Source organism: Lepidochelys olivacea (assembly GCF_965140295.1).
Source record: "Lepidochelys olivacea isolate rLepOli2 genome assembly, chromosome: 9".
NCBI classification, from domain to species: domain Eukaryota; kingdom Metazoa; phylum Chordata; order Testudines; family Cheloniidae; genus Lepidochelys; species Lepidochelys olivacea.
The window spans coordinates 27,714,426-27,726,450 of record NC_140419.1 but is presented as its reverse complement, the minus strand read 5'-3'; the positions used below and the strand labels follow the sequence as shown (position 1 = coordinate 27,726,450).

General features: G+C 48.8%; 1 protein-coding gene across 2 annotated transcripts in view; it reads right to left on the bottom strand.

Moving 5' to 3' along the window:
* Positions 1–9,127, bottom strand: part of ERICH6 (glutamate rich 6) — a gene marked incomplete at its 3' end in the record, with an annotated part of 41,858 nt that extends 32,731 nt beyond the window's left edge. The window contains exons 1-5 of one of the 2 annotated variants that reach the window (XM_084639750.1): positions 8,959–9,127; positions 6,368–6,422; positions 4,755–4,840; positions 3,702–3,762; positions 2,743–2,849 (exon numbers count right to left, since the gene is read on the bottom strand). In XM_084639750.1, coding sequence (XP_084495876.1) covers positions 2,743–2,849; positions 3,702–3,762; positions 4,755–4,840; positions 6,368–6,422; positions 8,959–9,049 — 400 coding nt within the window. In that variant the 5' untranslated portion in view covers positions 9,050–9,127. The remainder of the gene's footprint in view (positions 1–2,742; positions 2,850–3,701; positions 3,763–4,754; positions 4,841–6,367; positions 6,423–8,958) is intronic. The other variant, XM_084639751.1, reaches the window with a different exon arrangement.
* Between the last annotated feature and the right edge of the window lie 2,898 nt (positions 9,128–12,025).

Sequence of the window (12,025 nt, the reverse complement as noted above, 5' to 3'; positions counted from 1 at the left end):
CCCCTGCCCCACCCCATTCCAACGCCTTCCCCAAATCCCCGCCCCAGCCCCACCTCTTCCCCGAGAGTGCGGCGTTCACCCTCCTCCCCCCTCCCTCCCAGCGCTTGCTGTGCAAAACAGCTTTTTTGAGGCAGCAAGTGCTGGGAGTTAGGGGGAGAAGGAGTCGCGGCGCGCTCAGGGGAGGAGGTGGAGGTGAGCTGGGGTGGGGGTGCGGGGCAGGGAGCTGCTGGTGGGTGCAGAGCACCCACCAATTTTTCCCTGTGGGTGCTCCAGTCCCGGAGCACCCATGAAGTCGGCACCTATGCCAGCCCGCTTTACTCCGCCAGCTCTGAGCCACGGCGCTCCGCTTCCTGCCGCCGGTGAGTGCGGGGGGCAGTCCTTTCCCCGACCTGACTGACACGGCTGGGACCGGGGTCGGGGGAGCGGAGCGGGCTGGGGCCGTGTTGCTCCGCTTCCCGCCGCCAGTGCGTGCAGGGCCCGGTCCTTTCCCCACAATCACCAGCGGTGGGAAGCGGAGTGCTGCGGCTGGGAGCTGGCGGAGGGGAGCAGGCTGGGGCTGGGTTGTTCCGCTTCCTGCCACTGCCGGTGAGCATGGGGTCGCTGGGGGAAGAGCTGGAGTGGGGGCAGGGTGGACCGGGGGGAAGGCTAACAGGCGGGGTGGAGGGAGTTGTCCGGGGCCCCACACTCCCCAAGGGATGGCCCTGCCCCTTGAAGTGGGCGCAGCCCGCGGGGGGCCGGCCAAGGGATAGGGCTGGTTGCTGGAGCTGGTGCTGCCGCATATGCGGCACGCAGCTGCCTAGGGCACCATGAAATTTGGGGCAATTTGGTGCCCCAAATTTCATGGTGGCCTATGCAGCTGCATATTCTGCATAGGGACTTAGAGACGGCCCTGCATCCCCTCCCACCCACAATCCCCTGCCCCAGCCTGGTGAAAGTGAGTGAGGATGAGGGAGAGCGAGCGACGGAGGGAGGGGGGGGATGGAGTGAGCAGGTGGCGGGGCCTCGGAGAAGGGGTGGGACAGGGGCATAGTCTCAGGGAAGGGGCGGGGCAGGAGATGGGGCAAGGGTCTTTGGGTTTGCACAATTAGACAGTTGGCAACCCTACCAGGCAGGCATGTGGAAGCCCTGTCTGTGCTGGAAGAGCGCACCCAGCAGCGCAGCCGGCAGCTTAATGGGCACCAGCCAGCACAGGAGCAGCACCACCCAAGCGTCAGGTGGACCGCGTCCGTGCAGGCGCGGGGTTTACTTGCGTGGGGGCCCATTGATTGTTCTGCCCTGGGGCCCGGAATTGCTGTCAGCGGGCCTGCTTTTGTCATAGTCCTACATGGCATTCTCATAAGAAAATTAGGGATATGCAGCCGAGGTGAAATTACTAAAAGGTAGGTGCACAACTAGTTGAAACACTGTACTCAAAGAGTAGTTATCAATGTGTCGCTTTCAAACTGAGTGCACAGGTCAGTCCTGGGTCTAGTACTAGTCAATATTTTCATTAATGACTTGGATAATGGAGTGGAGAGTATGCTTATAAAACCTGTAGATGACATCAAACTAGGAGGGGTTGCAAGCACTCTGGAGGATAGGATTAGAATTCAAAATTACTGTGACAAATCAGAGAATTGGTCTGAAATCAACAAGATGAAATTCAATAAAGACAAGTGCAAAGTACTACACTTATGAGGAAAAGAATCAAATGCACAGCAATAGAATGGGAAATAACTGGACAGACGATAGTACTTCTGAAAAGGATCTGGGGGTTATAGTGGATAACAAATTGAGTATGAGTCTTCACTGTGATGCAGCTGCAAAAATATCATTCTGGGGTGTATTAACAGGAGTATGTAAGATACGGGAGGCAAGTGTCCCAGTCTACTTGGCACTCATGAGGCCTCAGCTGGAGCACTGTGTTCAATTCAAGGGCACCACACTTTAGGAAAGATGTGGACAAATTGGAGAGTCCAGAGGAGAACAATCAAAATGATAAAAGGTTTAGAAAACGTTGACCTATGTAGAAAGGTTAAAAAACTGGTTATGTTTAGTCTTGAGAAAAGAAGACTGACAGGAGACCCGATAATAGTCTTCAAATATGTGAAGGGTTGCAATACAGAGGATTATGATCAATTGTTCTCCAGGTCCACTGAAGGTAGGAGAAGTAGTAATGGTCTTAATCTGTAGCAAGGGAGATTTAGGTTAGATATTAGGAAAAACTTTACCCTGATAGTTGGAGTTATGCTCTGGAATAGGCTTCTGGGGAAGTTGTGGAATGCCCATCATTGGAGGCTTTTAAAAACCGTTTGGACAACCACCTGTCAGGCATGGGCGGCGGGTATAATAGGCTAGGGAGGTTAAGTCTCCCCTAAACCAAGCCCTGGCTCCGCCCATGCTCTGCCCTCCCCCTGCAGGTGCCCAAGCCAGCAGGAACTCAGCTATGCAGCCAGCTGGAGGCCAGTGGGCTGGCACTGGGGGCAGTTTGGCTGTGGCTCCTCTGGCTGCAGGGGAGGGGGGACACTTAGGGCTCTGGTAGACAGGGTGGGGTGGACACTCAGGGCTCCCACGGACATGAGGTAGGGGTGGGGCCTTGGGCAGAAGGGGCAGGGCTGTGTGGCTAGCCTCCCCAGAGGGGGAGCTCACGCGCCGCTAATGCTATCAGGTCTAAGTTTACTCGGTCCTGCCTCATTCAGGGGGCTGGACTCATTAACTTCTTGAGGTCCCTTCCAGTCCTACATTTATTTGATTCTACAATACCTATGTTGGGAGCTGGTTGCTGTGTGGCCCTCTTCTGGAGGCTGGTCTCGGCTCTGGGTTCTGTGGCCCCATCAGACTTTTCTGCTGAACTCTTGTCTTGAGGTGATCTAAGCAGGTGAAAGGCAATATGATCAGACTTTAGGGTAAAGGCTTTTTACCCACAGTGCCTTACTAATAGCCATGGTTAAGTCAGATGGCTTGCCATCTCCCAAGGAATTTAGATTCCCTGTTGTTAAAGACAAAATGCTACACTTAGCTGGCTGTTTAATGATTTAGATGAAATAAATGGGTACTCCTAATGTAGTTCCTAGTGGATAGGTATCCATATTCTAACAGCCCCATAACTGTCCTCATTAATCAACAGGAACAGAACACACAGTAATAGGCTTATACTGTAGCAGGGAAAACTTAAGTTAAATATTAGAAAAAATCTTTCTCATATAAGGGCCTAATTCTGCCCTGTGATACATGTGCAGAACTTTCACTAAAGGCAAGAAAAGTTGCACACAAGTTATCAGGGACAGAATTTCACCACTGTGAAGTTTCACAATGAAATATGTGAGTAAGGAAAGCTGTGGAATCATCATCACTGGGAATATTAATATGTAGGTACCCCTCCTGATGAATAACCAATTTTGCTGTGAAATTAGGGTGAGAGAAATCTACATGACTGATCATGGTTCTTTCCAACAAAATGATCATAATATAATGAAGGACCAACATCTGGAGAAGAGTGAAAGCAAAGAAGACAGTTAATTGTACTGATTGCATTGACTTCCTGATTGTACAGTCCCCATGTCAGGAATGGTTACAGCGTGCCACAGCTCAGACAATAATACAAACAAATTAAGTTTTATGTTGAAGTAATAGTTCAGCTAGAGCCTCATCTAACTCCCGTTGAAATCAATGCAAATAATTCCACTGAGTTCAAATGGGAGTTGGAGTGGGTCCTTCCTTACCTGCTTAATGTATCTAATGATGTGGAAATTTCTCTTCTAATTTCTTCTAGTACTCTGGAACCTGTAGCATACAAAAATCACTAGTATTTACACTAGATTGTATCTGTAAACTAGTAATAAGCATAATTCTGACCTGCTATAAAAGACTAAAGAATTATGTATTCACATGAATGTAAATTAAAAACAAAACTTGTTTTTTACTGAATTAAATACAACCAACAGAGCAAATGCCCCTTCTTAAATGAGAATGATAGTAAACTCCTTTTTCTGGCTTCAGAGAAGGGTGACCACCTTCCCTTCCCCACCTGAGCAGTGATTTTATGCTCCAGATTACTGAGGCAAAAGTGCTCAAATTTGGGTGCCTATAGCCAGGGCCATCCATAGGGGGGTGCAGGGCCTGGGACAACCCCCACCCCTCCAGCCCAGGCCCTGCCCCCATTCCACCCCTTCCTCCAAGCCTCCCACCTCTTCCCTCCCCTGCTCCCTGCCCCACTCCCCGTCCCTATTGCACCCCTTCCCCCAAGCCCCCGCCCCGCCTCTTTCTGGCTTCTGCCCCCTCCCCTGAGCGACACTGGGAGCTGGCGGGCGGGCTGGGTTGCTTGCTGCTGCCGGCGCCAGGTCTCCCGCTAGTCCCCCAGAACCCCGCATCCCAAAGTGTGGGGCCCTGCAAAGCACGGAGCCTGGGGTGGTTGCCCCAGTCCATCCAATGTCTAAAGCTAGGCACCTAAATCTGTAGCTAGGTACCTAAATGAAGTTAATAGAGAATGTGTGTGCTCAGCACCTCTGGAAAATCAGGCTACATATTTAGGAGCATAAATATAGATTTAGGTGTCAAAGTTTAGGCATCTAAAACTGAAAATATTGCTCTGACCCTATACCCCATTTCTCAGTGCACCTCTCCTTCTTGCCCCAAGGTATTTACTTCCTTTTCCTACATGCTCCAGATCACTGCCTCCTCCCTTTTTGTGTGCACTGATTTTTCTCTTCCCTCTATATGCCCAAGGCATTATAACCCCAGTCTCTAGCAAGGATGGAATTACATCATAGTTGTACCTGGGCCTGGAGCTGGCTGTTCTGTGGCCCCATCTTGGAGGCTGCTCTCTGATTCCATCTCTGTGGAACTCCTGTCTTCAGATGAGCTAAGGAAGTTGAAAAGACAGTATGTTCAGCTTACAGGGGAAAGACATCTCTGCAAAGCATTATTGTCTCACTAATGACCGCTGTTTATAATAGATGGCTTTATCGCTAAAGGAATTCAATTTCCCTCTCCTTGCACAAAGAAAATGACACATTAGGAAGAACATTAGTGTACTCTGTCTTGTTCCTAGTAGACATATTCATACAGTCCCTCCTCCTCCACTGGCACCTCTGCTGATCGTCTCAGCAGAGGCTCAAGGACTGAATAAGCACAAAGACTGAAATAAGGCTAACCTAGGAAAAATGGATACAGCTAGGTTTATTCAATCTGGGAGTGGGGAACTGGAGGGAGGAGGACAGTAACTAAAGATAAGGAGACAATCAATGAGGAAAGAACAAGTCATAACAGATGTAAAGTGCTATGCTAAGAAAGGTTTCAGAGTAACAGCCGTGTTAGTCTGTATTTGCAAAAAGAAAAGGAGTACTTGTGGCACCTTAGAGACTAACCAATTTATTTGAGCATGAGCTTTCGTGAGCTACAGCTCACTTCATCGGATGCATACCGTGGAAACTGCAGCAGACTTTATATACACACAGAGAATATGAAACAACACCTCCTCCCAGCACTGTCCTGCTGGTAATAGCTTATATAAAGTGATCATCAGGTTGGGCCATTTCCAGCACAAATCCAGGTTTTTTCACCCTCCACCCCCCCCACACAAATTCACTCTCCTGCTGGTGATAGCCCATCCAAAGTGACAACTCTTTACACAATGTGCATGATAATCAAGTTGGGCCATTTCCTGCACAAATCCAGGTTCTCTCACCCCCTCACCCCCCTCCCAAAAACCTTTACACATTGTGTAAAGAGTTGTCACTTTGGATGGGCTATCACCAGCAGGAGAGTGAATTTGTGTGGGGGGGTGGAGGGTGAGAAAACCTGGATTTGTGCTGGAAATGGCCCAACCTGATGATCACTTTAGATAAGCTATTACCAGCAGGACAGTGGGCTGGGAGGAGGTGTTGTTTCATATTCTCTGTGTGTATATAAAGTCTGCTGCAGTTTCCACGGTATGCATCCGATGAAGTGAGCTGTAGCTCACGAAAGCTCATGCTCAAATAAATTGGTTAGTCTCTAAGGTGCCACAAGTACTCCTTTTCTTTATGCTAAGAAAGTTATACAGGCCATTTGGTAGGTGTAACCTAGGTTACAAAATCATCTTGGCTACATTAGATGCTAGACATCTTCCTATCAAGGATGGTTTTGGGGAAAAACCTCAATATTGCCATGATGCAAGGAATGATGGACTAGTTGACCCACTGGAGAGCTGCATAAACACCCAATGTTTCTAAGGTGATATAAGTAAGGACGGGTGGTGCATGAGGGAAGCCAGTGAAAGCAAAGAAGATTCCCAAGTAGAATATTGTGCTGAATATTGTATTGCTAGCTCTAAGATCACGTATGGCAACTGCGTAACACTGCTCAGCCCAGAATAAAGCAAATCAAAGTTATATTTCCATTTTCTTACCTGCTTCGCCCCTCATAGGATGAAGATGAAGTTTCTTTTCTATTTTCCTTGGCATCTGTTGAATGCAAATATATACAGACTAGTTGGACTGCAAGATATGCATCCGAACATGCAAGCATAACCCCCCAGTATGTGAGCTGGACTAGAGGAAAGGTAAAGAATTTTAAGGTAGGGTATTAAGGCTGTGTATACAGCATCTCCCATTCTCTTTATTGTCCCCACAGCAGGGGAGGAGGGGAGAGAAAGGCTACTCCATGTGAAGGACTCAAAGGGTTAAGTTTTGCCAAGAAGCCAGGTTCTTATAACTCTTTGGCTTCAGCTATCAACGGCATGGCCCCAACATGTGCTTTCTCCCAATTCACTCTCCAGTCACTATGCTTTACTCTAGAGCTGCTCAGAACATTTCAACACAAGTGAAATTTCCAACCAGCTCCCACCCCAGATGATGTCGTAAGTGATAAAACAAATGAGGCAATGGCTACAGCATCAGGGGCAGAAGTCTTATGCCCCACGTCTGAACAGAAATTATTTTGACACATTCCGCCATTGCGGTGCAAAAAGCAAAACATTTATTTTTCTCCACCCTGGGCATCAACAGTATCACACAGCAGGACTGGTCAGGATAGATGATAATCTTGTTAATCTCGGCTGCCCCCACTCAGTTACAGAGTTAGGGTTTTCTTCTCTATGAAGAAATTTCAAATTACTTTGCAGGTACCAGGTTGGATCTGGACTGAGAGGTCTGCCTCTGTGGCAACAGAGTGATGTCTTGAGGGGACAAATACTGAGTGCTCTCTTCTTGACTTTCAGAGGGTTATGAGTTCAATCCTTGAGGGGGCCATTTAGGGATCTGGGGCAAAAATTGGGGATTGGCCCTGCTTTGAGCAGGGGGTTGGACTAGATGACCTCCTGAGGTCCCTTCCAACACTGATATTCTATGATTCTATGATGTGGGTTTGCTTTGGGTCACAACCTGTATGTTCTTCTTGGCTGGGTGGAAGACCTGTGGGAAGTACTGAGCTTGTTGATTAAGACTGTCATTTTCCTACAAGGAGAGAAGTACAGAGTGCCTGGAGTCCTTAAGGAGGCTCTTGCTAACCATTGACTCGTATCTCGTTTTTCTGTTTTGGGAGATCATTGAAAAGGAGGTGGCAGGGCAACTCTGGTACTTTCTGCAGTTCTTGTATTTCATTATCTTAGTCTATCACACTTTAGACCCTATCACAGACTGGACTGCCCTTTTAAGAGGAAACTGCTCCACCCCACCTATGCCTCATTAACAGTCTCTTGATTGGGTGTGACAGAGGAACTGATCTCTATAAAGAGTTAGAGGAGTGAGGACTCTCTGATAGAGGTTGCAATGAGTTGGAGGCTTCTGCAGGATACTGTTGACCAAGGGGAAGAGTTTGGGCCAGAAAGCCAGAGCAAGCTATAGAGAACCTGCAGGGACAGACCTTCAAACTAGGGGAGCTGCTTCAGCTAGGCTAGGCTAGGCTAGGCTGGGCCGGGCCGGGCCCGGTGTGGTATGCCAACGTAGAGAAGATGCTGAGATACCAGAGGAGGTTTGAGACCATACCTCAGGTAGGAGGGGCTATGTCCAGCATAAGATATTTTTGTGTTTATTTTTATGCAAATAAAAATAGTCTCTAAGCTAGTCACTGAACAGAGAAAAGTCTTTCTGTAAGTTATTGAGATAGTGTGACAGGCACCCTTGACCACAAGAGGGTGCTCAGGAGGCAGCTGATGTAACAGGCCCAAATACCTGTCTATATGCACTTGTTTCTGTGGCTGTCTTAGCAATGGATAAAGACTGAATATCCATGGTGCTTTCTTAAAATCTCAAAGTCCTTGATGCTTGTGGCCATGAGGTTTTGCTGGTACTGCTGTGGTTGCTAGTAGGGATCTTTGGGGAAAGTCCTAAAGGGTAGTTTTAGAAAATCGCTCTTCCAGCCAAAGGACTCTCTGTGAGCCAGGCTACTCTGAGGTTTTTCTTGTAAATTTTTGCTGATACAGACTAACACGGCTACCCCTCTGAAACCTGTCTTTTGTAAACGTCACTGTCTCTATGGCCATTGGAAATGTTAATGAGGAGATATGGGCTGGCTGCAGTGTGCTGGTGGCACCCACTGCTCCATCCCCACCTACCTGACCCAGCTGATGCAGCAGAAAGAACAAGCCAGGCTCTTTATGAGACACGGGTGTAAACAAAGGGAAGCTAGCTCGGGCTCAGTCTTACAGATGAGATGATGTTGGTAAAGGGGAGATGCAGCTGGAAAATGGGAAAGGCGGATCTCCCCTCTGCCGGCCCAACAAGGGACTCCACACTGCTGTCAGGAGGAGAGTCAAGCGCAGAGGTCATTGGATCTAGAGTAGCTCGAGGAGCAGCTGTAGCTAAAGGCCTTTAAAAACCTGCTTCTGCTGGGAAGCCCCGGTTGGCCTGTGACCCCCTGCCCCAGAGCACAGCGCAGGGCCCAGCGCCCTAGTTCCGCTACGGCCACCTCCAGACACACAACCCGCCGGCAGTCCCCGCTGAGGCGTGTCACGCTGGGCCGCGCCATCCCCGTGACCCCGCTGCCCCGGGGGCCACGTACCCGTCCCTGCTCCCCGCGAGGCCGGCTGTTCTCCGGGCCCCGGCTCGGCGGACCCACCGCGCTTCCGCCCCGCACTGCCCGCTGCCTCCATGGTGCGCTGCTGCCCGCGGGGCTGCGGCCCCTTTGCACGCGGGGGGCCCCTTCCCGGGTCCTTGTGACGCCAACGGTGGTGCGTTCTAATCGCTAGGGAGACGGCGTCGCGGGGCGGGGCGCTCAGAGCCCGCCCCGCCCCGAGATTTAAAGGGGCCGGCTGCTGCCTGCCCCCGGGGTCCAGGCGCCCCTCCCCGCTGCGGAGCAGCCAGGCCGCTCCACGGCCGCGCGTGCCCGCGGGCCGGATGCACTTGGCCCGTGTACAGGGGTCTGGCTTATTCTGGGGTGTGGCAGGGGAGGTGTTTGGGCGCGGGGCGCGGGGATGCTGCGTCTCCTGCTTTGCTGTCCCAGGGGCGCGGGGCCGAGGCGATCTCGCGTTTGTGAAAGCGGTGGCAGGTCTCCAGCCCAGCAACCCTTGGCGGCAACCAGCTGCCTCGCTGCACCCGCCCCACCGGTGTTTCCGCCAAAAGAACCAATAATGGAGTAGGTTTTAGGCCATTAAAGATCCCCTTGCATTTTCTGTAAGAGATCTCTGGACTGTTGGCACCTGTTTACCACCCTCGCCTTTCCCCTAGAAGTGGCGGCTTCGCAGTGGTGCTGGACAAGTGTATGTGACGTTTGTAAGTGCTTCGAAGTGTCCACCAGAGCCCGGATTTATAAAGCTTGTGGTCTTTGCAGTATGCCCAGCATTTTGGGGAGGGGTATGGATTAGTGCTCTGGAGGAGGGGAGGGGGCTGTTTGAAAAGTTACTTGAGGGTTTTCTCTGGCAGTTGGAGCCATGACTTCAATATTCATTTTGAAAATCTCCAAAGGTATGAAAAAAAAATCTAAATAGTCAATATTCTAGCCTCCTGAGATACAGGTGGGGGTGGTTGTTTTAAGAGATCAGGTGGGAATTTAAAAACAGTTCAGTACAACACAATGTACTGTAATCTGTACTCAATCTAATGTGGCAGGTAAAATTGAGCAGAGATAATTTCACTTCAGTTTACCCTAACTCAGCTTCTTAATAGCTTTGGTTTGTCAAATTTGAAAATAAAAAACTACAGGAATTCTAGTCTGCGATAGGATGTCACGCTATAGGTGGCGGCTAGGGGGAGATGTTGAATAATCTTTGTCAGACTGTTTTGTTAAACCTCTAGGACTAAATTCATCCTTGGTGTAACTCCACAGACGTCAATGGAATTGTGTGTGTGAATGCTGTAATACAGAACTCTGCTCTGGCTGGCATTGTTGGGTAATGCTGTTAAGCTTCCTTGGGTGTGGACAACAGTGTAAAAAGAAAAGGAGTACTTGTGGCACCTTAGAGACTAACCAATTTATTTGAGCATAAGCTTTCGTGAGCTACAGCTCACTTCAGCGGATGCATATTGGTTAGTCTGTAAGGTGCCACAAGTACTCCTTTTCTTTTTGTGAATACAGACTAACACGGTTGTTACTCTGACAACAGTGTAGTTTGCACTGCTCTTTTGCACTCCCTTGCAGTCTCTGAGAAGGCTGCCTAATTGTTAGTCTCGAGATGGGTGGCAAATTCTGAAGGAGGGGGAGATGCCATACTGATTGAGGGGAGCCGGAAAACAGTCTCAAAGGAAGTGCATTACAGTCTTACAACTAGAGCTGGTTGAATAATGAAACTTGTCTAAATGTTCCTGTGAAATTTTTAGATTGGGAAAATAGGGTCAACGTTTTCACAAGTTTTCAACCAGCTCTAGTTACAACTCTTAGAGGAAGGATGTTCCAATGTTTAAAACACTAGCCAGGGTTATGGGAGACCCCAGTTCAATTCCCTGCTCTGCTATACACTTTTTGTTTGTCCCCGGAAAAGGCACTTAGACCCAGATTTTTAAATGTATGTAGGCATGTAAGGCTACATCTCCACAGCCCATGATAGCAAGTCTCAGAGCCTGGGTTGACAAACTCAGTTTTGCATTAACATGCTAAAAATAGCTGTGTAGATGGTGAGAGTCAGGCTGGAGCTTGGGCTCTGAAGCCCCATCTCTAGGCTTCAGAGCCTCAGCCTGAACCTGTACATACCTGTTTTTAGCACGATAACATGAGTTTGAATCTGTTGGTCCTGGGGTCTAAACATAAACTTTGTCAGTTAGGCATTGCAACGCAGACTAGAGCAGTGCCTAAATGCCTCTAAAAATCAGTGTCTTTTTGTGCCTCAGTTCTTCTGTAAAATGGGGCTAATAACATTTCCCTTACAGGGGTATTTGAGGATAAATACAATAAAGACTGTGAGACCACAGAGACTATGAGAGAACTCCTTTCATAGAAAGGCTAACATTCTCTGTTTCTACCCATGTGATGGGTTGGATCACCGAAACCCCTTTGGAACTCCCATCTGATGTGCCTAGACTACCTCTGAGCCCCTTTTCCCTGCCAGCTTGGGACTTCAGTACCTAGCCTTGTTTGAGCCAGATAGGCTTGCCTGCTGCAAACACAGGTCCAAGTCTGAACCACATCCTTCACAAGCTGCAGGCTTAACTGAAAACCGCTTAAGAAGTGGTCCTGCTCCAGTATTCAGATACCCAGCTCCCAATGGTATCCAAACCCCAAATAAATCTGTTTGACCCTGTATAAAGCTTATGCAGGGTAACTCATAAATTGGTCGCCCTCTATAACACTGATAGAGAGATATGCACAACTGTTTGCCCACCCCCCAAGTTGTTAATACTTACTCTGGGTTAATTAATAAGTAAAAATTGATTTTAGTAAATACAAAGAGTAGGATTTAAGTGGTTCCAAGTAACGACAGACAGAACAAAGAGAATTACCAAGCAAAATAACACATGCAAGTCTAAGCCTAATACAGTAAGAAAGTGATTACAGATGAAATCTCACCCTCAGATGTTCTAATAAGCTTCTTTGACAGACTAGACTCCTTTCTAGTCTGGGCCCAATCCTTTCCCCTGGTACAGTCCTTGTTCCAGTTCAGGTGGTAGCTGGGAGATTTCTCAGGACTGGAGCCCCC